This window comes from Canis lupus, chromosome X (assembly GCF_048164855.1).
Source record: "Canis lupus baileyi chromosome X, mCanLup2.hap1, whole genome shotgun sequence".
Classification (NCBI taxonomy): Eukaryota; Metazoa; Chordata; class Mammalia; order Carnivora; family Canidae; genus Canis; species Canis lupus.
In genome coordinates this window covers 112133583-112156718 of record NC_132876.1, presented here as the reverse complement: position 1 = coordinate 112156718, position 23136 = coordinate 112133583, and the positions used below count along the sequence as shown (strand labels likewise).

General features: G+C 39.2%; 1 protein-coding gene across 5 annotated transcripts in view; it reads left to right on the top strand.

The window, feature by feature from the left end:
- TXLNG (taxilin gamma) overlaps positions 1 to 23136 on the top strand; it is a 55941-nt gene that overhangs the window by 16913 nt on the left and 15892 nt on the right. For 4 of the 5 annotated variants that reach the window (XM_072816252.1, XM_072816253.1, XM_072816254.1 and 1 more), the window contains exons 2-5: positions 11471 to 11774; positions 15358 to 15449; positions 20826 to 20996; positions 22314 to 22508. In XM_072816252.1, the coding sequence (XP_072672353.1) occupies positions 11471 to 11774; positions 15358 to 15449; positions 20826 to 20996; positions 22314 to 22508 (762 nt within the window). The remainder of the gene's footprint in view (positions 1 to 11470; positions 11775 to 15357; positions 15450 to 20825; positions 20997 to 22313; positions 22509 to 23136) is intronic. The other variant, XM_072816257.1, reaches the window with a different exon arrangement.

The following is a 23136-nucleotide window of genomic DNA, read 5'->3' as shown; positions in this document are numbered from 1 at the left end:
AGAGACACAGGCAGAGGGAGAAGCAGGCTCCGTGCACCGGGAGCCCGACGTGGGATTTGATCCCGGGTCTCCAGGATCACGCCCTGGGCCAAAGGCAGGTGCCAAACCGCTGCGCCACCCAGGGATCCCCTTATTTATTTATTTTTAAAGATTTTATTTATTCATGGGAAACCCAGAGAGAGAGAGAGAGGCAGAGACACAGGTAGAGAGAGAAGCAGGCTCCATGCAGGGAGGCTGATGTGGGACTCGATCCCGGGTCCCCAGGATCAGGCCCTTGGCTGAAGGCCATGCTAAACCGCTAAGCCACCCGGGCTGCCCTATTTTTATTATTTTTAAAGTTTTATTTAGTTAAGTAATCTCTACACCCAGTGTGGAATTTGAACTCACAACCCTGAGATCTAGAGTAGCATACTTTTCTGACTGAGTCAGCCAGGTACCCCTTGCTAATATTTTGTTGAGGATTTTTGTATCTGTTTTCATTGAGGAGATATTGATCATCTGATTTCACTTGTGAATAGTTAGTTATCCATGCTTGAGTTTTTTCAAACTGGTGAAGTGATTTGGTAGATGTCCTAGCCATAGTTATAAACTGAGACCAAATTTAAGTGAGATATTTTCATTTTCAGAATTGTTTTAAGAAGGAAATAAATGAGAAGTGCTACAAAACCTCATGCTTAGTATCTCCTGCTTCTACTACAATCCAATAGAAAATGTGAGTATAAAGATTTAGGGGGACAGACCCAGAGGTCTATAGAGCAGGGCAAAGGGAAAAGATGACATGGAATAGGAACTCCTACAGTGTAGTAGTAGAATAATGAGTAAGAATAATACCGTGATCTCACCCCAAAATTAAGAATAAATTAATCAACTTTAAAGTGTTTTTTTGTTTTTGTTTTTTTTAAATGAAAGTAATACATTCACATAGTAAAATGAAAAGTAAGTCTTCATTCATTTCCAGCTTCTAGGCTCACCTCTGTCATGGTAAACAATTTTGAGGATATCCTCAGAAAAAAATTTTGCCAGTATACTGGCTTATATATGAATACAATTTTAATTTATACTGAGACATTCATCTTGCACTAGATGTTTGTCTTTTCCTCTAAAGTATACCTTGGAGATCTGTTCATATTGATGTGGATCTACCTTATTCTTTTGAATAGCTGTAGTTTTACCTTGTATGGATGAGCATTGTTTATTTAACCAGTTCCGTATTTGTAGACACTTAGGTAGTTTTGCGTGGTAACAATCAGTAGTTTGGTGAATAGCTTTTGCTCTTGAGTGATAATATCTTCAGAGTAAACTAGCAGTGGAATTGTTGGGTGAAAGTGAATGTGTATTCAGACATTGATAGTGCTAAATACTCCTACAAAACTAATACTCTACCAATTAGGCTTCCCAGGACTGTACTGAGGGACCTGTTTGCCCACAGTATGATTTGTTTTGTTCTTTTTAAATCATCCTTTTTATATCCAGTAGGTTAAAGATGATATATATATATATTTTTTTTAATTTTATTTATTTATGATAGTCACACAGAGAGAGAGAGGCAGAGACACAGGCAGAGGGAGAAGCAGGCTCCATGCACCGGGAGCCCGATGTGGGATTCGATCCCGGGTCTCCAGGATCGCGCCCTGGGCCAAAGGCAGGCGCCAAACCGCTGCGCCACCCGGGGATCCCGATATATATATTTTTAAGATTTTATTTACTTATTCATGAGAGACAGAAAGAGAGGCAGAGACACAGGCAGAGGGAGAAGCAGGCCCCATGTAGGAAGCCCGATATGGGACTTGATCCCGGGACTCTGGGATCATGCCCTGAGCAGACACTCAACTGCTGAGTCACCCAGTTGTCCCGTATATGTTTTTATTTGCTTTTCTTTTATTATGAATGAGGTTAAGCATGTTTTTTTAACTGTGATCTGCTTGTTCACAAACCCTTGCAAATAAGTCTCTGACTCATTTGAAGCTCGTACAAATGTGGCCTTTTGAAGTCGGTCCAAATTGATCTTCCTCTCCTTTAAAAAATAGCTTCTGCACTTATTTTACTTAGATCTTTTCCATTGCCAAGGTTATGAAGAAAATTTTACTTAGGACCTCTAGTTCTTTGTGGTTTTCATTTTCTGTTTTTCAGTCTTGGTACATCAGAGAGATGCTACAGGATATCAGTTCTTTTTTTCCTGTATGCTTTGAGAAATAATATGAAATCATTTATCTCCTTTACCGATTTTTTTCTTTAAAGATTTTATTTATTTATTCATGAGAGACACGGGCAGAGGGAGAAGCAGGCTCCATGCAGGGAGCCCGATGCGGGACTAGATCCCAGATCTCCAGGATCATACCCTGGGCTGAAGGCAGATGCTTAAGCGCCGAGCCACCCAGGCATCCCCTCCTTTACCAATTTGAAATGACACTGTATATATGTATGTAATTGAAGATTTTTTTCAAAAAAAAAAAAAAAAGATTTTTTTCACTTATTTGACAGAGCGAGAGAGCACAAGCAGGGGGAGTGGCAAGGAGAGGGAGAAGCAGACTCCTCACTGGGCAGGGAGTCCTGAGATCATGACCTGAGCTGAAGGCAGGGGCCCAACTGACTGAACCAACCAGGCACCCTGACACTGATTTTAATATAGTGAATTCCCATATATGGGTCTGCATGGTCTGTTTTGGAAGACAGTGCTATAAAATTAGGAAGTCTCAGACAAGTATTTCATGCTTGAAATAAAAATAAGGTTTCATCTGTGAGAGTTTATATTTTGAGATATTAAGAGTTTATTGTCATAAAGAATATAGGAAGGGGATACCTTGTTGGCACAATTAAACATCCAAATATTGGTTTTGGTTCGGGTCATGATCTCAGGGTTATGAGATTGGTGCAGAGGTTGCTTAACATTCTCTCTCCCTCTCCTTCTGCCCCTCCCACCCCCGAAAAAAGAATATAGGCATATTGTGGAGATGTACTCCAGAATCTAATTATATTCTAGTGCACAGTAATATATCATTTTATCTGTTAAAAATTAAAACCCCTAATTTCATTTCATTCCTTTGTTCTAACACAGTGAAACAGACTACTATTTAAGGAGCCATCATTATGTAATATATATTTTAAAGGCTTTGGTCCAAAATGGTTAAAACAGAATTTTGAGATGAATGATTGATGCAGTGTTAATGTGTGGAAAAGTTTGCTATCCAGAATAATGCTTTGAAAGACTAAAATAGCTTTAGTATATAAACTATTTTAAATTATTTATACAAAGCTAAAGTCACTTTTCTGATTTAAAAAATATATGAAACCCCCACCAACTCCATCCACCTATTTAAGAAAACAAAAAGGCACATGAAAATGTAAATGTTGTAAGTTTGTAAAATTTGTATTTGGAAATGTAAAAACCTCTCAAAATACTGGATAGGTTTATATTTTGAGGTATTAAGATTCATATTTTAAAAATCAACTAAGGCTGATAGCTGGTCTTGAGAGAGAGTATTTTTGGTACCTTTCAGTATTTCCTCAGGCAGTTCTTCCTTCACTGGCTCCCACTGGGTCTGGCAAGCATGCACTCCTGTCCTCACATTCCCATTTGGTGGTTGACAACTCTTAGGGCTAATTATTAGAAACATAGAGTTGAAGGGATTTTTAGAGAGAATTTAGTTTATGCCATGACGCAAAAAGTAGGGGCGCTTGCTTGGTTCAGTTGGTTAAGTGTCAGAGTCTAGATCTCAAGGTCGTGCGTTCAGGCCCCAAGTTGGGCCAAAAAAGTAAAACAACAACAACCCAATGCCTTAAATAATCACTTAAAATTATTTAAAGATATCCCTACCCCCAAATTAGTCCTGTCTTACCTCCCTAAATTCCAGAGTTAATCACTGCTAAAAATCTTAAAGCTCTTTCCCAATGTTTTCCTAATTTCATGCTAGTATATGTAGCATGCTATATATTTTTAGACATCATTTAACTTCTTAGGTTTATTTTGTAACTGCATGAGAGATCTGTTTGACTTTTCATTTTTCAAGGCCAATGTATGAAGTGTGAGAGGAGTTGTGTAATGAAGAAAACCTAGGCTCTTGAGTTTGACAGACCTGGTTTTGAATTATTTGAATTCCTTTTATTGACTTTAATATGATCGTGGGCAAGTTATTGCAACTCACTGTTTCATTTTCCTTATCTGGGAACAGTAAGACTCACCTCTCAGAGAGGAAGGTTAAATGGGGTAATAAAGGAACCTGCATGTTCTGAAGGTTTCCTTTACCTACTTGATAAATTTTTCCAAGACTCTTTGGGAACCCAAGGCAAGCTACACTCTCTCCTCAGGAAAAGGCATAAATGTGCATAATCTTTCCCAACTGCTCCCTCTAAAGGGCCACCCTGGCCCTCAGTGGCAAGGACTGAGTGATTTCTGCTTTTAACACATGGCCTGGCACTGGTTGAAGACATTCGATCTCATTTAAGCAGATGGTAGTTGAAATAATTAGGAAGTGAATGTGGGTGTTGGCTTTTTGTTTTTGTTTTTTGTTTTTTTAGATGAATGGTAGTAAAGGAACAGCCATTACTAAAAATATTGAAGCCCTTTAAACAAAATAAGTGAAAGAAATAGGGCTCTTTAGCTTCAATAATATCTGAGAGAGCATAAATGAAAGTATTAAACTTTAAAATTATTCAAATTTACAGAGAAGGGAAAGAAACTTATTTAAATGCTTTTTTACCTTTGCAAAAATTTCTATAATAGCTATTCTTTGAGACACCTGGGTGGCTCAATGGTTGAGCGCCTGCCTTTGGCCCAGGGCATGATCCTGGGTGCAGGGATTGAGTCCCACATCAGGCTCCCTGCATGGAGCGTGCTTCTCCCTCTGCCTATGTCTCTGTGCCTCTCTCTCTGTGTCTCTCATGAATAAATAAATAAATAAATAAATAAATAAATTCCCACAATTAATGGTGAACTGGTGGCTATCCATTTTGAAGGCATCTTTTTTTCACTTAAGGAATCATCTTAGCTCCAGGTATTTAGACAGTGGAAGGAAGGTTGAGAAATCTATCTTTTGACAGGAGGGGAGTGGCTAGGGTGGGGGTTGTTGGGGTTTAGGGCTCTAAACAACAAAATACTGCTGTGGCAGGATGACCTGCTCTCTCTAGTGTCTTTCAGGCTCTAAGAGCTGTGTGTGCTACTTATGACTGTAGACCATAAACAAAATAAAAATGTGATAGTTCTTGCTTTATGATTTTCAGGGAAAAGTTCGAATAGAAATTTATCTTAAAACTACTTATTGTTGATTTCATTTTCATTTGAGGTTGGAATTTCAATAAACATTTCCTCCTTAGTTTTCCTAATGTTAGGTACTATATTACTCTATTCATCTTGATATTTTTTGTTTTTTAAAAGACCAACAAACTGTTATGAATGTCTCTAACTTGAAAGACAAAAACAGGCATGCTATGAAAGCTTGGTGTCTCCTCTTCTCCATTGCCACTTCCAGTTTCTCTCCATTAGTGTGTTTCTTTGTATCCTTCCAGAGATTGTATAGGATTCCCACTCATAAACTTAAACAACCACCCCCTCACATACACCCAAATCTTGGCATACAGTACATAGTATAGGGCATTTTTCTTTTTCCTCTTTTGGCGTATCCTTACAGATCAGTAATTATACAACTACCTTCTTTTTTTAATAGGTGCTGTAGTACTTCATTGTATTGATGTACCACAGTTGATCTATCTAGTCCATTATTTTGGTGGGGGTGTGTGTAGTCTTTATTATTTATTCAATTTTTTTGTTTTATTTATTCATTTTATTTTATTTTTTTATTTTTAAAGATTTTATTTATTTATTCATGAGAGACACACACACACACACACACAGAGAGGCAGAGACATGGGCAGAGGGAGAAGCAGGCTCCATGCAGGGAGCCTGACTTGGGACTCGATCCTGGTTCTCCAGGATCACACCCTGGGCCAAAGGCAGATGCTAAACTGCTGAGCCACCCAGGGATCCCCTCTTCTATGATTTCTTGCTTCATATTGTTTGCCCATTTTTGTTGGGTTGTGGATCTTAACATTGTTTATTTCATTTGAGTATCCATTTGTGTTAAATTAATTTTGGGGCCGCCTGGGTGGCTCAGTTGACCAGCCTACTCTTGATTTGGGCTTTGGTTATGATCTTGGGTTGTGGGATGGAGCCCCATGTCTGGCTCTGTGCTGGGCATGTAGCCTACTTGGAATTCTCTCTCTTCCTCTGCCCCTGCCTCCTCCCATGCCTCTCACTCTCAAATAAAAAAAAAATAATAATTAATTTTTTTTTATCTTGGGGCAACTGGGTGGCTCAGCAGTTGAGCTTCTGCCTTCAGCTTGGGTCATTATCTCAGGGTCCTGGGATTGAGTCCTGCATCGGCTCCCTGAGGGGAGCCTGCTTCTTCTTCTGCCTGTGTCTCTGCCTCTCTCTTTGTGTCTCTTGTGAATAAGTAAATAAAATCTTTAGGGATGCCTGAGTGGCTCAGAGGTTGAGCATCTGCCTTTCGCTCAGGGCGTGATCCTGGGGTCCAGGATCGAATCCCACATCGGGCTCCCTGCATGGAGCCTGCTTCTCCCTCTTCCTGTGTCTCTTCCTCTCTCTGTGTGTCTCTTGTGAATAAATAAATAAAATCTTAAACAAAAATTACAAAATCTTTTAAAAAATTTGTTTTTGTGCTCGCTTCGGCAGCACATATATTTAAAAAAATATTTTTTTAATCTTAAATGACTGTAGAAAGTTTAATAAAATTTTATTTAAAAAAATTTTTTTTAAGATTTTTATTTTACTTATTCATGAGATACACAGAGAGAGGGAGAGAGAGGCAGAGACACAGGCGGAGGGAGAAGCAGGCTCCACACAGGGAGCCGGACGCGGGGCTCGATCCCGGGACTCCAGGATCATGCCCTGGGCCAAGGCAGGTGCTAAACCGCTGAGCCACCCAGGGATCCCCCAGAAATTTTAATAAAATTTACATATGTTGAGGAGCCTGGGTGGCTCAGTGGTTGAGTGTCTGCCTTTGGCTCAGGTCGTGATCCTGGGGTCCTGGGATTGAGTCCTGCATTTGACTTCCCACAGGGAACCTGCTTCTCCCTCTGCCCATGTCTCTCATGAATAAATAAAATCTTTTAAAAAATTTACATATGTTCTGTAATGCTTCCACTGTTCTTAGTATGAACAGTTACTGAATTTTTTTCAATTCCAAGAGTAATAAAAATTCATGGTAGTTAAACTAGGAAATATAGGGAAGGAAAAAGAAACACCACCCATAGTTAAACTGTTTAAAAATAAACATTATTAGGGTGCCTGGGTGCCTCAGTTGGTTAAGTGACTCTTGATTTCAGCTCAGGTCACAATCTCAGGGTTGTGAGATTGATCCCTTTGTCCACCTCTGTGCTGCAGATGGAGCCTGCTTAAGATTCTCTCTCTCCCTCCTCCCTTCCCCCACTTTGTGTTCTTTCTTGCTGTCTTAAAAAAAAAATTTCCTCTCCCTCTCTGCTTCCTCCTTCTAAAAAATAATAAAATAAAATAACCTTTATTAATATGTAAATGTATTTTCTCCCAACATTTTTTTTCTTAAGATTTTATTTTTACAAAATCTCTACACCCAGCATGGCACTCATTTTTATGATCCCAAGATCAGAGTCACACGCTCTAGCAACTGAGCCAGTCAGGTGCGCCTCCTCCCAACACTTTTTTTTTTTTTTTTTTTAAGATTTTATTTATTCACTCATGAGAGACACAGAGAGAGGCAGAGACATAGAGGGAGAAGCAGGCTCCTCGCAGGGAGCCTGATATGGGACTCGATTCCTGGACCGGGGTCCACAACCTGAGCCAAAGGCAGACTCTCAACCACTGAGCCACCCAAGTGCTCCCCTCCCAACACTTTGTGTGTATGTACATACATGCATTAAATACACATGTGTATATATGAAACATGTGGGTGCGTACTGTTTTGCAATTTGTTTTTATTTATTTTTAAATTATTTTTGCAATTTGTTTTTATATAGTATTTGGCAGGGGGCATCTCTACCCACTACTAAATAGATTTCTGTTAGATGGCTGGGCCAGAACAAGGGTGTTTGTATAGTAGACAAAGTGTAGTCGTGAAGCGTTGTATCGTTGTAGTTAAAAGTGGACTCAGAAACCAAACGGCCAGGGTTCACATCTTTGCTCTGCTGTTTACTCATTGTGATCTTTGGCAGCATACTTAACTTTACTGTGTCAGTTTACTCATCTGTAAAATGGAGATGATAATAGTACTTGTGATATTATTGTGAGGCTTATGTTAGTGAATATAGGAGAGTGCTTACACTTGTGTCAGGATGTAGTATTTGCTGTATAAATACTAGCTGCTGCTGTTTATACAGGAAATTATACCCAAGAAAAGGCATTCAGAATGGGTATCAGAGTAGAGTAGGAAGTTGTATTTGCCATGTAATATAGAAGTCTCTGCTTTAGGGAGGTGAGGGCTGAGAAATAATTTGTAATTTAAAGTTGTTGGCCTGAGGGGCACCTGGGTAGCTCAGTCATTTAAGCATCTGCCTTCATCTTAGGTCTCGATCCTGGGGCCCTGGGATCAAGCCCCGTGTTGGGCTCCCTACTCATTGGGGAGCCGCCTCCTCTCTCTCCTCCCTGGCTTGTGCCCTCTCTCACTATCTCTGTCATTATCTCTGTCTCTCTGTCTCAAATAAATGAATCTTTAAAAAAAAAAAAAGTTATTGGCCTGAGAATTTGCTTCATATCATGTCCCAGTGCAGAGCCTCAAGTAGGTTCTTGAACAGATAGTCCTTACAGTAGACAAATTGGGGCCTGCTATTTTTTTTTTAAGATTTTATTTATTTATTCATGAGAGACACAGAGAGGCAGAGACACAGGCAGAGGGAGAAGCAGGCCCCACGCAGGGAGCCTGACGTGGGACTAGATTCCGGGTCTCCAGGATCACACCCTGGGCTGAAGGTGGCGCTAAACTGCTGAGCCACCTGGGCTGCCCGGGGCTTGCTATTTCAGCAGTCCAGCTAGACCTGGGCTTATTCATAAACAAAGATTTAGTAGCACCAAAGTTGGTCTTTCATTAGCAAGTATGAAAAAATACATCAAAACTAGTTGCACAGGAGAGAAGGGAAATGTAATACTGTCTTGCTTCTTTTTCTCTAACTTCTGTAGTAATGTTTAGGTACTTTCCATGGCTTGTTTTCAGCCATTTTGGTCCCTTCTGTTCTTCATCAATTGGCAGTTGAGTGTCTTTTATGCATAAGCTTTGCTGTCTAGGAGGATATGTATAGCAAATAAGTGATAATGTAATGTGTGTGACAGGAGCTGAGAAGTGAAAATGGAGTGTCTGGAAAGACCAAAAAAAAAAAAAAGCAGTAGTATTAATAACTGAAGATAGAGAATGATAAAATAGAAGGACAGCATGAGATGTGATGGTTATATACTCTACACATTAATTCAGTGTCCTTAATGTCCTTAATTCAATGCCACCAGCTACTATTGTGAGTTAGGTAAACATTTGATCTTTCTAGTCCTTCAACTTTTTTCTATGATGGTTGAAATTGACCTATATGCCTTTAATCTGAAAGCCAGAGTAACTTATAATTAAATCTATGACATTTTGAAATAGGTGAATATATTTTGCCTTTTCTCAAATTGAAAGAACAGTGATAGAAAGCTCTAGCAAATTATACATCTGATAAGAGACTTGTATCTGGCATATATAAAGAACTCCTACAACTCAATAATAAAATTACAAATAACCTAGTTAATAAAAGGGCAAAGGATCTAAATAAACATTTCTCCAAAGGAGGTATACAAATGGCCAATAAGCATATGAAAAGATTCTCAACATCATTAGTCATTAGATGAGATACCTTCACACTGTAGTGGCTGCAATCAAAAGGACAGGCAAAAACAAGTGTTGGTGAGAATGTAGAAATAATGGAACCCTAACACACTGATAATAGGAATATAAAATGGTGTAGTCACTTAGAAAAACAGTTTCACAGTTCCTCAAAAGGTTAAACAGTGACCCTGTGACCCAGCAGTTCCACTCCTAGGTATATACCCTGCAGAAATATAAACATGTCCACAGAAGGACTTGTACATCAGTGTTCATAACAGAATTATTCATAATAGCCAATAGTTGGAAATAATCAAAATGTCCCATTAACTGATGAATGGTTAAATGTGGTATATCCAGGGCAGCCCGGGTGGCTTAGCGGTTTAGCACCCCCTTCAGCCCAGGGCCTGATCCTGGAGACCCAGGATCGGGTCCCACGTCGGGCTCCCTGCATGGAGCCTGCTTCTCTCTCTCCCTGTGTCTCTCATAAATAAATAAAATCTTTAAAAAAAAATGTGGTATATCCAAACTATGGAGTCTTATTTGGCAATAAAGAGAAATAAAGTAGTGATACATAATACAACATAGATGAACCTTGAAATCATGCTATGTGAAAGAAGCCAAACATAAAAGGCTACAATTATCTGAGTTTGGGATCCCTGGGTGGCGCAGCGGTTTGGCGCCTGCCTTTGGCCCAGGGCGCGATCCTGGAGACCCGGGATCGAATCCCACATCGGGCTCCCGGTGCATGGAGCCTGCTTCTCCCTCTGCCTGTGTCTCTGCCTCTCTCTCTCTCTCTCTCTCTCTCTCTCTCTGTGACTATCATAAATAAATTTAAAAAAAAAATTAAAAAAATTATCTGAGTTTATTTATGTGAACTGTTCAGAACAATTAGTTGCCTAGGATTGAAGGTAATGGGAGGGTTTCTTTTTGAGGTGACAGGAGTATTCTAAGATTGATGATGGTGGTGGTTGCACAACTCTGTGAATATATTAAAAACCAGTGGGGAAAGAATGTATGCTTCTAAGAATAAAAGTCTTTTTTTTTTTTTTTTTTTTTTTTTTTTTAAGAATAAAAGTCTTGTTGAAGAAGGGACAGTCAGTCATTACTTCATCCTGTATTCCATTGGTGGGAACTTCACATGGGAGTTCCACTTAGGTATAGAGGGCTGGGAAGTGGAGTCCCAGGCTGAGCATTTGTCCAGCAGTGCCAGCTCTAGAGGATATTGGAGGAGCATGGGTTTTTGCTGGATAGCTAGTGAGCCATCTCTGCTGTACCATTTCATCAAGGATAAGAACAGAATAATTAATGTTCATAACTTAGAGGATGATTTTACTTCTAAGATGCTTATTATTTTAAGTGGTGAATTTTTGTAGGGAAATAAGTTTAGATTTACAACTAAATGGCTTTTCTCACTTCCTATGGTACCATTTAGTTGTGTGATTTGTTTTAACTTTAATTTTCTTATACTTTATAGTTATGTCCCTTCTCTGAAACTTAAAAATATTTACATCAATTTTACAAATACTAAGAAAGAAAAAAGCTGTCAACCTTTGGTGTGTCATAGGATGTAAACATTAATCACATTTGATATAACTCCTCTTTGTATATTTTTTCTTTTCCTCTTTTCCCTCTAGTTTGTGATTGGCACAATGGAAGAAGCTGGAATGTGTGGGTTAGGGGTGAAATCAGATATGTTGCGCAACTCTCAATCGAATGATATTCTTCAACATCAAGACTCAAATTGTGGTGGCACAAGTAACAAGCATTCATTGGAAGAGGATGAAGGCAGTGATTTTATTACAAAGAACAGGAGTTTGATGAGCCCAGCATACTGCACACAAAAGTCAAGAGAGGAAATTCCTGGGCGAGAAGCTCGAATAGATCCGCCTGACGGTCAGCAGGATTCAGAATGCAACAGAAACAAAGAGAAAACTTTAGGTAATAATCTGTGCTCAGTGGTTGGATATTTTTTCTTTTTTTGGACATTTTTACGTGCTGCTCTTTTTACTTCTGTTTTCTGCAGCACAGGTGATTATGAACATAGCCACTGTTGAGGTAAATGTTGTTTAGCTAATAACATTTATTGTCTTCAGTGGGGTCAGTCTGCGTATCTACTGCATTTTGTGCAGGAGACAAAGATAGTAGAGTAGGAAGTTGTTTTCTCTGAATAATCAAGAATAGGCTTTCTTGACAAAATTGGGGGCCAACTTGACAGAAGTAGTATTTGACTTGCCTTGTTTGCATCTTTAGTGTAGTCTGAAATTTACAGTATATATTTATTTGATTGTTTTATTAAAAATTTAGTCATAACACTTGAGAGACAACATAATGTTATCTGTAGTTCAGAAAGTGGGTTAAGACTGGCTTTCAAAGGTATGTTTTCTTTCTCCTGCTGTGTTTGAGATTTAGGACTAAGAAAGTAATATGTTAAGTCTTGTTATGAAATCTGAAATCCCCTTTTATTTTAGCCTTACTCATTGCTCTTAAATTTTTTATACTTAGTATACCTAAGATTAATAGTGTTTGATTTAGATGGTTTTCTCTATAGAATTGTCCTTATTAAATCTATTTCCTGCTAACTTGGAAAACCTAAAAATTATAGAAATACAAGAAATAATTCTAATTCCTTACAAATAAATTTCTTCAAAATCAGCAGCCCCAATTACATGTGTAAAAGCAGATGGAGTCTTAAGTTACACACAGTCGGGCACCTGGCTGGCTCACTTGGGGAGCGTGACTCTTGATCTTGGGGTTGTGAATTTGAACTCCATTTAGGTGTAGAGTTTTTTGTTTTTGTTTTTGTTTTTTTGTTTTTTTGTTTTTTTTTTTAGATTTTATTTATTTATTCATGAGAGACACAGAGAAGCAGAGACATAGGCAGAAGGAGAAGCAGGCTCCATGCAGGGAGCCCGATGCGAACTTGATCCCGGGACTCCGGTATCATGCCCTGAGTCAAAGGCAGATGCCCGACCGCTGAGCCACCCAGGCGTCCCTAAAGAATCTTTAAATAATTTTTTTTTTTAAGATTTTATTTGTTCATGAGAGACACAGAGAGGCAGAGACATAGGCGGAGGGAGAAGCAGCTCCTCAAGGGGAGCCCAATGTGGAACTCGATCCCTGGACCCCGGAATCACACTGAGCTGAAGGCAGATGCTCAACCACTGAGCCACCAGGCACCCCCAAATTTTTTTTTAAGTTGTGCATAATGTTACCACGTGACCCAGCAACTCTACCTCTAGGTATATACCCAAGAGGGTTGAAAACCCACATGTCCATGCAAAAATGTGTACATGAATGTTCATGGCAGCCTTTTTCATAATAGCCAAAAAGTTGAAATAACACAGTTATCTATCAACTGATGAATGAATAAACAAAATGTGGTATATCTGTATAATGGAATATTACTCAGCTACAAAAAGGAATGAAGTAGTGATAACATCCTACATGGGTGAATCTTGAAAACGTGCTAAATGAAAGGAACCAGACACAAAAGGCCACATAATAGGATTCTCTTTTATATGAAATGTTCAGAATTAGCAAGTCCATGGACACAGAAAGTGGCATAGTGGTTGCCAGGATCCTGGTTGGGGAGCAAGAGGGAGAGACTGCTAAAGGATATGAAGTTTCTTTTTGTGGTGATGAAAATGTTCTGGAATTAGGCAGTGGTGATGGTTGTACAACTTTGCAAATGTACTCCATTGTACACTTTTAGATTAAAAGGGTGAATTTTATGGTATGTGAATTGTGTTTCAAGAAAACCTCAGATGGAAAATATGAGTTTTACAATCTTGGTTAAGGGCACCTGGATGGCTCAGTCAGTTAAGTGTCTGCCTTCCGCTCAGGTCATGATCCCAGGGTCCCGGCTCAGCAAGGAGCCTGCTTCTCTCTCTCCCCCTTGCTCCTCCCCTCTGCTCATTCTCTCTCTCTCTGTGTGTGTGTGTGTGTGTGTGTGTGTGTGTGTGTGTGTGTGTGTGTCAAATAAATAAATGAAATCTTTTTTTTTTAAGATTTAATTTATTTATTCATGAGAGACACACACAGAGAGAGGCAGAGATATAGGCAGAGGGAGAAGCAGGCTCCATGCAGGGAGCCCGACGTGGGACTCGATCCCGGGACTCCAGGATCATGCCCTGAGCCGAAGGCAGACGCTTAACCGCTGAGCCACCCAGGGATCCCGAAATCTTTAAAAATAAAATAAAGTCTTGGTTAAAAATTGCAGTTTCACTATGGTTACTTCTAATCATGTTTAATAATCATGTTTAGCCATCTCTTTCAGAATTCTTATTGGCCTTGGGCTGTAAATGAGAGGTTTTGTTACTGAAATTTTGTGTGGGTAGGAAGGTGTTCTACTTTATTATTTTTTTTAAAGATTTATTTATTTGTTTGTTTGTTTATTTATTATTTATGATAGAGAGAGAGAGAGAGAGAGGGGCAGAGACACAGGCAGAGGGAGAAACAGGCTCCATGCCAGAAGCCTGACGCGGGACTCGATCCCGGGACTCCAGGATCGCGCCCTGGGCCAAAGGCAGGCGCAAAACCGCTGAGCCACCCAGGGATCCCCGGTGTTCTACTTTAAAGTTTGCATTTTTTCCTCATAGCAGTCTCTCTACCATGTACCAAAGTCCTTTAATATATCTTTTTAAGGGGCACCTGGGTGGCTCAGTGGTTGAGCATCTGCCTTTGGCTCAGGTCATGATCCCGGGGTCCTGGGATCGAGTCCTGCATCAGGCTCCTTGCAAGGAGCCTGCTTCTCCCTTTGCCTGTGTCTCTGCCTCTCTCTCTCTCTCTCTCTCTCATGGATAAATCTTTAAAAATATATACATATGTATTTTTTAAATGAAATATCCTACATATAAGAGTAAACACTTTAAAAAATAAAAATGATTCCTTAAGAAGTAAAATATTTTCACTTATTTTGAAAGGCCATTTGTCCTCTATTTCAGCCACCTGCTTCTCCCTGCCAAAACGTTTTAAAAGTACTGTTGCTGGCTCCTCCTGTGGGGAAAAGAATTTATGTTGACATCCTTTTATTTACACTACACTTGGTTAACACACAGAATGTGCTTACTAAATCATCAGAAGTTATTTAAATTACTTATAGAAAAGATACATGTCACAAGTGATTATGTGCATCTTAGATCGAGAATACCAACTGAAATTCCCTTTGAACTTGCTTCTATATTTGTACTCGGTTAGGAAGCTTTTAAAAATATTCTGCCCTTTGTAACTTGCCCTTTGTCTTAACTTGGACATCAATGGTTAAGCAAGGGAATTTTTAAGCCTTCAGCAAGAGTTCTTACAAATAGCTAGCGGTATTAGTGAAGAAATTTGGGGTGGGGGTGGGAAGGGAGAGGTTCCTGCTAATCCAGAATTTAAAAATAGCTTTCTTAATTTAGCTGATAAATCTCTTATGTCTAGTTAACAGGCACAAATTATTTTACTCTACATGTTAGAACATAAGTATTATGTAGAATTTACAGTTTAGATTTGATCTCATTCTTCTTATCTTGTTGATCATCAGGAAAAGAAGTTTTGTTATTGATGCAAGCCCTAAACACCCTTTCGACTCCAGAAGAGAAGCTGGCAGCTCTCTGTAAGAAATATGCTGATCTTGTGAGTATTAAATCAAGGCAGTAAGGTTCAAATGAAATAACAGCAAAATGTGTATATACTTGATAAGTATAAAAAATATGTGTATATGTGTATATACTTGATAAGCTTTAAAAAATATTTTCATATAGCTTTAGATGTAAAATTATATTGTATTCCAGAATCGAAGAGGGGAATGTCATTTCTTGGGGCTTTTTGTTGCTTGTATGACTTCATTATATAGGCTGATACATACATATAGGACATTATAATGCTACAATATGGCATCGATTTTCTAAAACTCAGTTTTAGAATGAAAAGGCTGACTTAGAAATACCCTGTTGTGATGCTTTAGATGCTAGTCAGGGTGTAGTGGTTCCTGTATTTAACTTTTCCCAAGGGAATTCTAGAGATAAAGGTTCTACCCATTGTGATTGAAATTGTGAGTTAGATGAAATAGTCTACTAAAACAATACTGTGTCTCAGGAAATATTTATTTCACATTTACTATGTGCCAGACATTTCTTTTTCCATCTTCTAAAGAAACTGACCTCATTTGTTCTGGGCCTTTGTTATTTCAAGTAGCATTAATTCTCTTTTTAAAATTATGAAAGAAGTCTCAACATGGAAACCCTGCCATCCTCTTTAGGTTGAAGAATGGGGAAATCCTAGAACCCTTTGAAGTTAGGGTTGTGGGAAACAGAATGAGTAGTAATATAAATGCTAAAAGTAATAATGCCTTTTGTGAAAAACTTGTATGAATTATTGACATTTTTTATGCATTTTCATCTGTTGATAAAGCAGTTATTCCATATCATAAATACTACTTTTTGTCATTGGGCAGCTCTAAAAATGAGTTGTTTATTTATTACTCAAAGAATTGTAGTTACTCTCCCTTCATGTGTGTATACCCCCACGTAGCTGGCATTTGGCAGCCTAGCACCTTCTATTCAGAGCAGCAGGAAACCCTGTGCGTCAGTATAAATGGCCTAGAACAGTCACAAATACAAAGATGGAAGAAAACACAATGTCGTCAGATTGCTGGTTTTAGGCAAGGAACTCTTCTACTATCTGTGAAAGACAGTCCCTACTGGTTCCATCCACATGAGATCCTGCGAGAAGTGGTAGAAAAAGAAGACAAGAACAAAAGGAAAAGAAAAGAAGAATAAAAGACAAAAAGCAGCATAGAGGGTGTTAGCTGGCTACTTGACCGGGTATTGTGGCAAGTCAGACAGCCATGAATAGATTAGAAGAAGAAAGCAAATAGTTCGCTGGGGCAGTCTTCATATTTACCCATATCATGGTCACATTCTGATTCACTGGGTCAGGGTTAGGGCCCGAGAGTCTGTATTTTAACAAGCTCCCAGTTGATAATGTTGATGCTGTTAGCCCTTAGATCACACTTTGTAGCAGGCATCTAGGCTGTTATTGGTTATGGCTTTTATTTTGTGTATGTAGAGGGTAGGTATGGTTAGTTTTAAGTACCAGTAACAATTGCTATGTTCATTTTAGAATGTGTGACACATAGATGACTTGCCTAGTAGTAACCTCTCTTTGAATTTGATGTGTGCTGAATGTATGAAGGACAGATGTGTACCATTTTCAGAAAATGTTCTAAAGTTTTATTTCTTAAAACAGCATTCATTTCTTTTAAAAGGTAGAGTATATAGGTATATAGCAGTGAAACCATCAATAGTAGCCTTTTCCTAAGAATTATTTATTTAGAAAACTTCCCTTTCGCCGTCACTGTCCTCTCCCCTTTTTGTGACAGCATCATCTGACATCACTGGTCCTTTTGGCATGAATAAGTAGAAAAGTCCTATAGAGTAGGTGGTATGGCATGTTGTGCTGTAATTGGGATAATCCATTGGGGAGACCTTGTGGCCTCTACATTTACCAGATAACATGGGTTTTTGAAATCCTCACATTTCACTTGCTAAGTGTGGATACCATTAGGTTTGTAACACGATTCTTAAGGACCTGTTATAGTGCTATTCTTTCCCATTCCTGAGTCAATTTGTGTAGATTACTATAGTGTAATAATAAATCTTGATATCTGCTGGGGTATGTATATAGTCTTAATACTCTTTCTTAGAAGCATCTTAGCTATTCTTGGCTCTTTATAAAATTTTAGGTTCAACTTACTGGGAAAAATTGGGGGAAAAAAACAGTTGACAATTTAGAAGAGCATTTCATGGAATCTATTATTGGTGTATTTTTTTTTTTAAGATTTATTTATTTATTTATTTATTTATTTATGATAGACATAGAGAGAGGCAGAGACACAGGAGGAGGGAGAAGCAGGCTCCATGCCGGGAGCCCGACGTGGGACTCGATCCCGGGACTCCAGGATCGCGCCCTGGGCCAAAGGCAGGCGCTAAACCGCTGAGCCACCCAGGGATCCCTATTATTGGTGTATTTGCGGTAGAATTCCCTTCCTCATGAAGTGAATGGAATGTAAATAGTGTATATCCTGGGGCACCTGGCTGTCTCAGTTGGTGGAGCATGCTTGGTCTCAGGGTTGTGAGTTTGCACCCCATGTTGGATGTAGAGATTACTTAAATAAATAAATCTTTTTTTTTAAATGTATATTCTTATGGGAAAGAAATTAGTTTCTTACATACCATACACAATGATTAATTCCAAATGAATTAAGGATTTAAATGTAAAACTTAAGCTTTAAAATTTTAGATATTTATATTTATTTAGATACATTAATATTTTTGTAAACTTGGGTTAAGGGATTTTTTAAAAGATATATTTATTTTAGAGCAAGAGCAGGGGAAGGGCAAAGGGGCGGGGGAGAGAGAACCACATGCAGACTCTCAGCCGAGTGCTAAGCTTGATGTGAGGCTCGATCTTATGACCCTGAGACCATGACCTGAGTGGATATCAAGAGTCTGACACTTAACCCACTGAGCCACCCAGGCACCCCAAGGGAAGGATTTCTTATAACACAAAAAGCAGTATCAAAGAAAGGATTGCAAAAATTGGCTATGCTGAAATTAACTTTCTATTCAGCAAAAGACACTTCAAAAGACCATAAGAAGACATATTAAAAAACTGGGAAGAACATATTCTAACAAATACAACCAACAGAATATTTAGTTTCAAGAATAAGGAATCCCTACAAATGAGTATGAAAAGAACAACTCAGTGGAAAACTGGGCAAGAGACATGTAAGAGAGATTTTATATAAGTAGAAAAACACGAAGATACAAAGATACCTAAACATAAAGGTACATAAACTTATAAAGAGATGTTCAGCTTTATTAGTGATCAGGGAAATGCAAATCTGGACTGCAGTGAGATGCGATTTTATGTCTGTTGTAGTGGCATAAATTAAGAATTCTGATTGTACTTAGTTTTGGAGAGGATGTGCATCTATCTACATGATCTCTCTCTCTCTTTTTTTTTCTGTCTACATGATCTCTTATAAGTCACTGATGGGAGAATAAGTTTGCCAGCCACTATGGAAAACAGTTTGGCATTGTCATGTGAAACAGAACATTAATCACTGCCTAGCAGTCCCACTCTTAGGTTTGTACCCAGAGAAATTCTTGTATGTGTATACCAGGAAACTCCTAGGACAGTGTTCGTATCATTTTAAGTAATAAAGTCTGGAAACAACTCAAATGCCCATTGACCTGAGAATGGATCAGTAAAGCATATTGTGTGTGGTATATTTTTTATGTGAAATATCCTACAACCGGTGGGCCAAATCTAGTGAGTCCTGTTTTTGTACCGCCCACAAGGTAAGAATGGTTTTACATTTTTAAAGTATTTAGAAAAAGAAGACAACGATGCACCAGACACGTACATGGCCCACAAAGCCTAAAACACTTACTTTTTGGCCATTTACAGAAAAGGTTTGCTGTCCCCTGATCTGTGCCAACAATTTGGATGGGTTGTAGCAATATAATCTACAGCTTTGCTGTCCAAGATGGTAGCCATTCGCTTACATATGGCTATTTAAGCTCAATTTAAATTCAAGAAAAAATTCAGTTCTTCAGTTGCACTAGCCACAACAAAGTCAAAACAACTGAAACCAAAACGATTCTTTTAGGACCACACGCTAAGGAGATAAAAAGAGAAGAGCAAAGGAATTGTGAGCTTGGGATTCAGGATTGTGATTACCCTGAGTCCAGGAGGGCAGAGGGAGTTGCAGCTCTCAATGGAATTACAGATAGTGTGTACAGACTGGAAGCTTCTTGGAACTGTGCTACAGCCCACAATCATTGTTAAGATTACTTTGCAAAAGTATTAGAGAAAAAAATTATTTTTCCTGCAGGAATTTCTGTAAGGACATTTTTAAGAGCTGTAAGCATCTGGCCTGTATGTATGCTTGGTGTATTTTGATAGGCCACAAGGTGTCACTCTTGCCCTTGAAATTCACTCCGCTCCTTTCCTTCTGTGAAAGGTTAGTAGGGCCGCCTTAAACTGTCATTGTTGATTTAACCTTGAAATACACTCATTTGTTCCAAACCTAAAATTGCAGCAATTCCCCTGTCTTACAAAGAAACCTGAGTGCTGCTTATAAAAAGATAGGGCGCTCATGTGTGCGCGAGCTGGGGGAGGGATGTGGGCAGAGATAGAGGAAGAGAGAGACTTGTAAGCAGACTGCACACCTAGTGTGGAGCCTGATGCGGGGCTCGATGTCACAACCTTGAGATCACAACATGAGCCAAAATCAGGAGTCAGACACTTACCCTGCTGAGGCCCCCAGGCGCCCCAGTGCTGCTTATTCTAATTTGGAGGACCATTTCAACAGAGCAGCCTGTGTGTGTTTTTCACAAATGTAAAACACGATACTGTTGATTTCTAAAGTTTTTCCAAAAAACATTTTAAAATTTTTATTTATTTTTTTTAAGATTTATTTATTTATTTATTCATGATAGACACAGAGATTGAGAGAGAGGCAGAGACACAGGAGAGGGAGAAGCGGGCTCCATGTCAGGAGCCCGACGCGGGACTCGATCCCAGGACTCCAGGACCGCGCCCCGGGGCAAAGGCAGGCACCAAACCGCTGAGCCACCCAGGGATCCCCTTTTTTAAAATTTTTAATAAGAAAATAGAATAAGAGGTGCCTGGCTGGCTCAGTCGGTAGAGCATGTGACTTGACCTCGGGGTTGTAAGTTCAAGCCTCACTTTGGGGGCAGAGTTTACTTTAAAAAATGGGTTAAGATTGGCTTCCTTTTCTCTTACCCTAAATTATTTGCTTACTTACCTGTCACAACTGGAAGAGCGAGAAGGTTGACAGAGTAATATGGCACAAAATAATTTAAATAAAATATATTTGGCTTTTGAAAATGTGTTCCATAGTTCTTACTGTAGTTCCTCCAGCCATAACTCAAAGGTTTTCATTGTACTTCCTGATTGTAAAGTACTTATTAATTTTAGCTGGAGGAAAGCAGGAATGTTCAGAAGCAAATGAAGATTCTGCAGAAGAAGCAAGCCCAGATCGTGAAAGAGAAAGTTCACTTGCAGAGTGAACACAGCAAGGCTATCTTGGCAAGAAGCAAACTAGAGTCTCTTTGCAGGGAACTTCAGCGTCACAATAAGACTTTAAAGGTTAGTTGGTTCACTTTTATGTTTTTCAGGAGGGACTGACACTGACTTACCTTGTTCTATAATCACTGTGTACCTATTTGAAATAAATCTTGTCACTACATGGAGACAGATACCAACCACCTTACTACTCTTTTGCTTGGCCTGATGCTTCTTAATGAACCTCATACCTGGTCATGGGGAATCTAATTGAGATTGATGTTTAAAGCACAGCTTACTTGCCTGGAGCCCTGGCTTAGGAAGCTCAGAGTTGCCAGTTTTCTGCTGAGCACTGAGGTAATTATCATGTATGAGAAGCTGAGTTGAAACAGACTTGAAGCAGAGACTGAGTCTGTGGAGGGAAAACACCCATTGAGCTTCTTGGGGGCTGTTCATAAGCTGCATTGCCAAACCACCCTTGCCTGCCCCCCAGTACCCAGTGGCGAAGTACTTTTAGAATGACACTTAAATGATGGCTGAATATAAAGGAAGAAAGAGCAGGTATCCAAAGATTAATTGATGCCAACAGGGGGAGAAGGAAAAAGAGCCAGAGACTTGGAGGCAGGCCTGTCTTCATTTACAGCTTTGGTATGATTTCGACTGAGCAGTAGCTCCCATTAAACTGCTCCAGCATAGCAGATGTCCAAGGTCCTAGAATATAGGAACACCCAGGAAATGGATGTTTACCTACTCTGGGAGCTGTTAGTTTTCTCTTTGCTTTTGAACCCTTGGATTTAAATATTCATTAAAGTAGGTGGTATTTTTTTCCTATAGAAAATCAACATTTTGATTAGACTGATAGCCATTTAAACATGTAAAACTTGTATCTTTTAACTGTTAAAACTTTTAACACTGGTATCTTTGGCAAGTGATGGAAGTAAGGTTTTCAAGACACGGATTCCTTTAGTCCCTTGCCTTGTAGGGATTTAGGTGTAACCCAGAAAGTAAGCTGCAGGAAGGGTCTCTCTCGTCAGGCAGATTTAAGATGCTTTTGTGTAACTGGTGAGGAGAGTATTTGGGAAACTACGGTGGAGAGCTGGCCGTGTGGCAAGCTCTTTCAGTAAAATGCATTGAGTTAAATGTATTTATTTATTTTCAGGATGATGAATTTTAGATTGACAGGTGGCACTCATTTTCCAGCAGGGCAGTTTGCATCTCTGATTATCTACTTAAGAAAAGCTGCCTGCTTATTAAATGAGCATCTTCTGGTCAAAGGAAAGGAATGGTAGTTCAGAAGCAACACTTCAGGGTAGCAATAACAACCCCCATAGCAGCAGCTTCTTTTACAAGCATCTTCTCTATAGGTCTATACCATTAACAGAAATTATTTTGGATAATAAGGAAGAAAATATGCAGCAGGCACGAGAGGAGGAAGAAAGACGTAAAGAAGCCACTGCACACTTCCAAATTACTTTAAATGAAATCCAAGCCCAGCTGGAACAGCATGACCTACACAACGCCAAACTCCGTCAGGAGAATATTGAACTGGGGGAGAAGCTAAAGAAGCTCATTGAACAGTATGCCCTGAGAGAGGAGGTAAAGCCGTTTTATTGCTTTAGACAGCTTCTCATTATTAGCAAGAACTTTTCATCATTTGGTATCAGAGGAAAACTCCCGTCATGGAATATTTTAGAACTTTTATATCTGCATAGTGGACATTGGGCTTTTCTTTGGAAAAACTCAGCCACTGGGAACAGGAGTCTTGGGGGTCATCACTTAGATAGCTGAGGAGTCCATACATTTGGGTAGGTGAGGCAGTTTCTTAAAGACGTGTTAAGTACTACTAGTCTTCCACTTGATATTAGAAGATGGTGTTCTTTTTTTTTTTTTTTTTAATTTTTATTTATTTATGATAGTCACACAGAGAGAGAGAGAGAGGCGGAGACATAGGCAGAGAGAGAAGCAGGCTCCATGCACCAGGAGCCCGATATGGGATTCGATCCCAGGTCTCCAGGATCGCGCCCTGGGCCAAAGGCAGGCGCCAAACCGCTGCGCCACCCAGGGATCCCAGAAGATGGTGTTCTTAGCATACAAATTTTTCTCCTTATCTACACTAATAATGAATAAATATTTGGCCTCCAAATAATGCTGTAACTCAGACATCGATGATAATCTGTACAGTCTACATTACCGTTGTATTACACCTTTGTTTTAATTTTTTTTT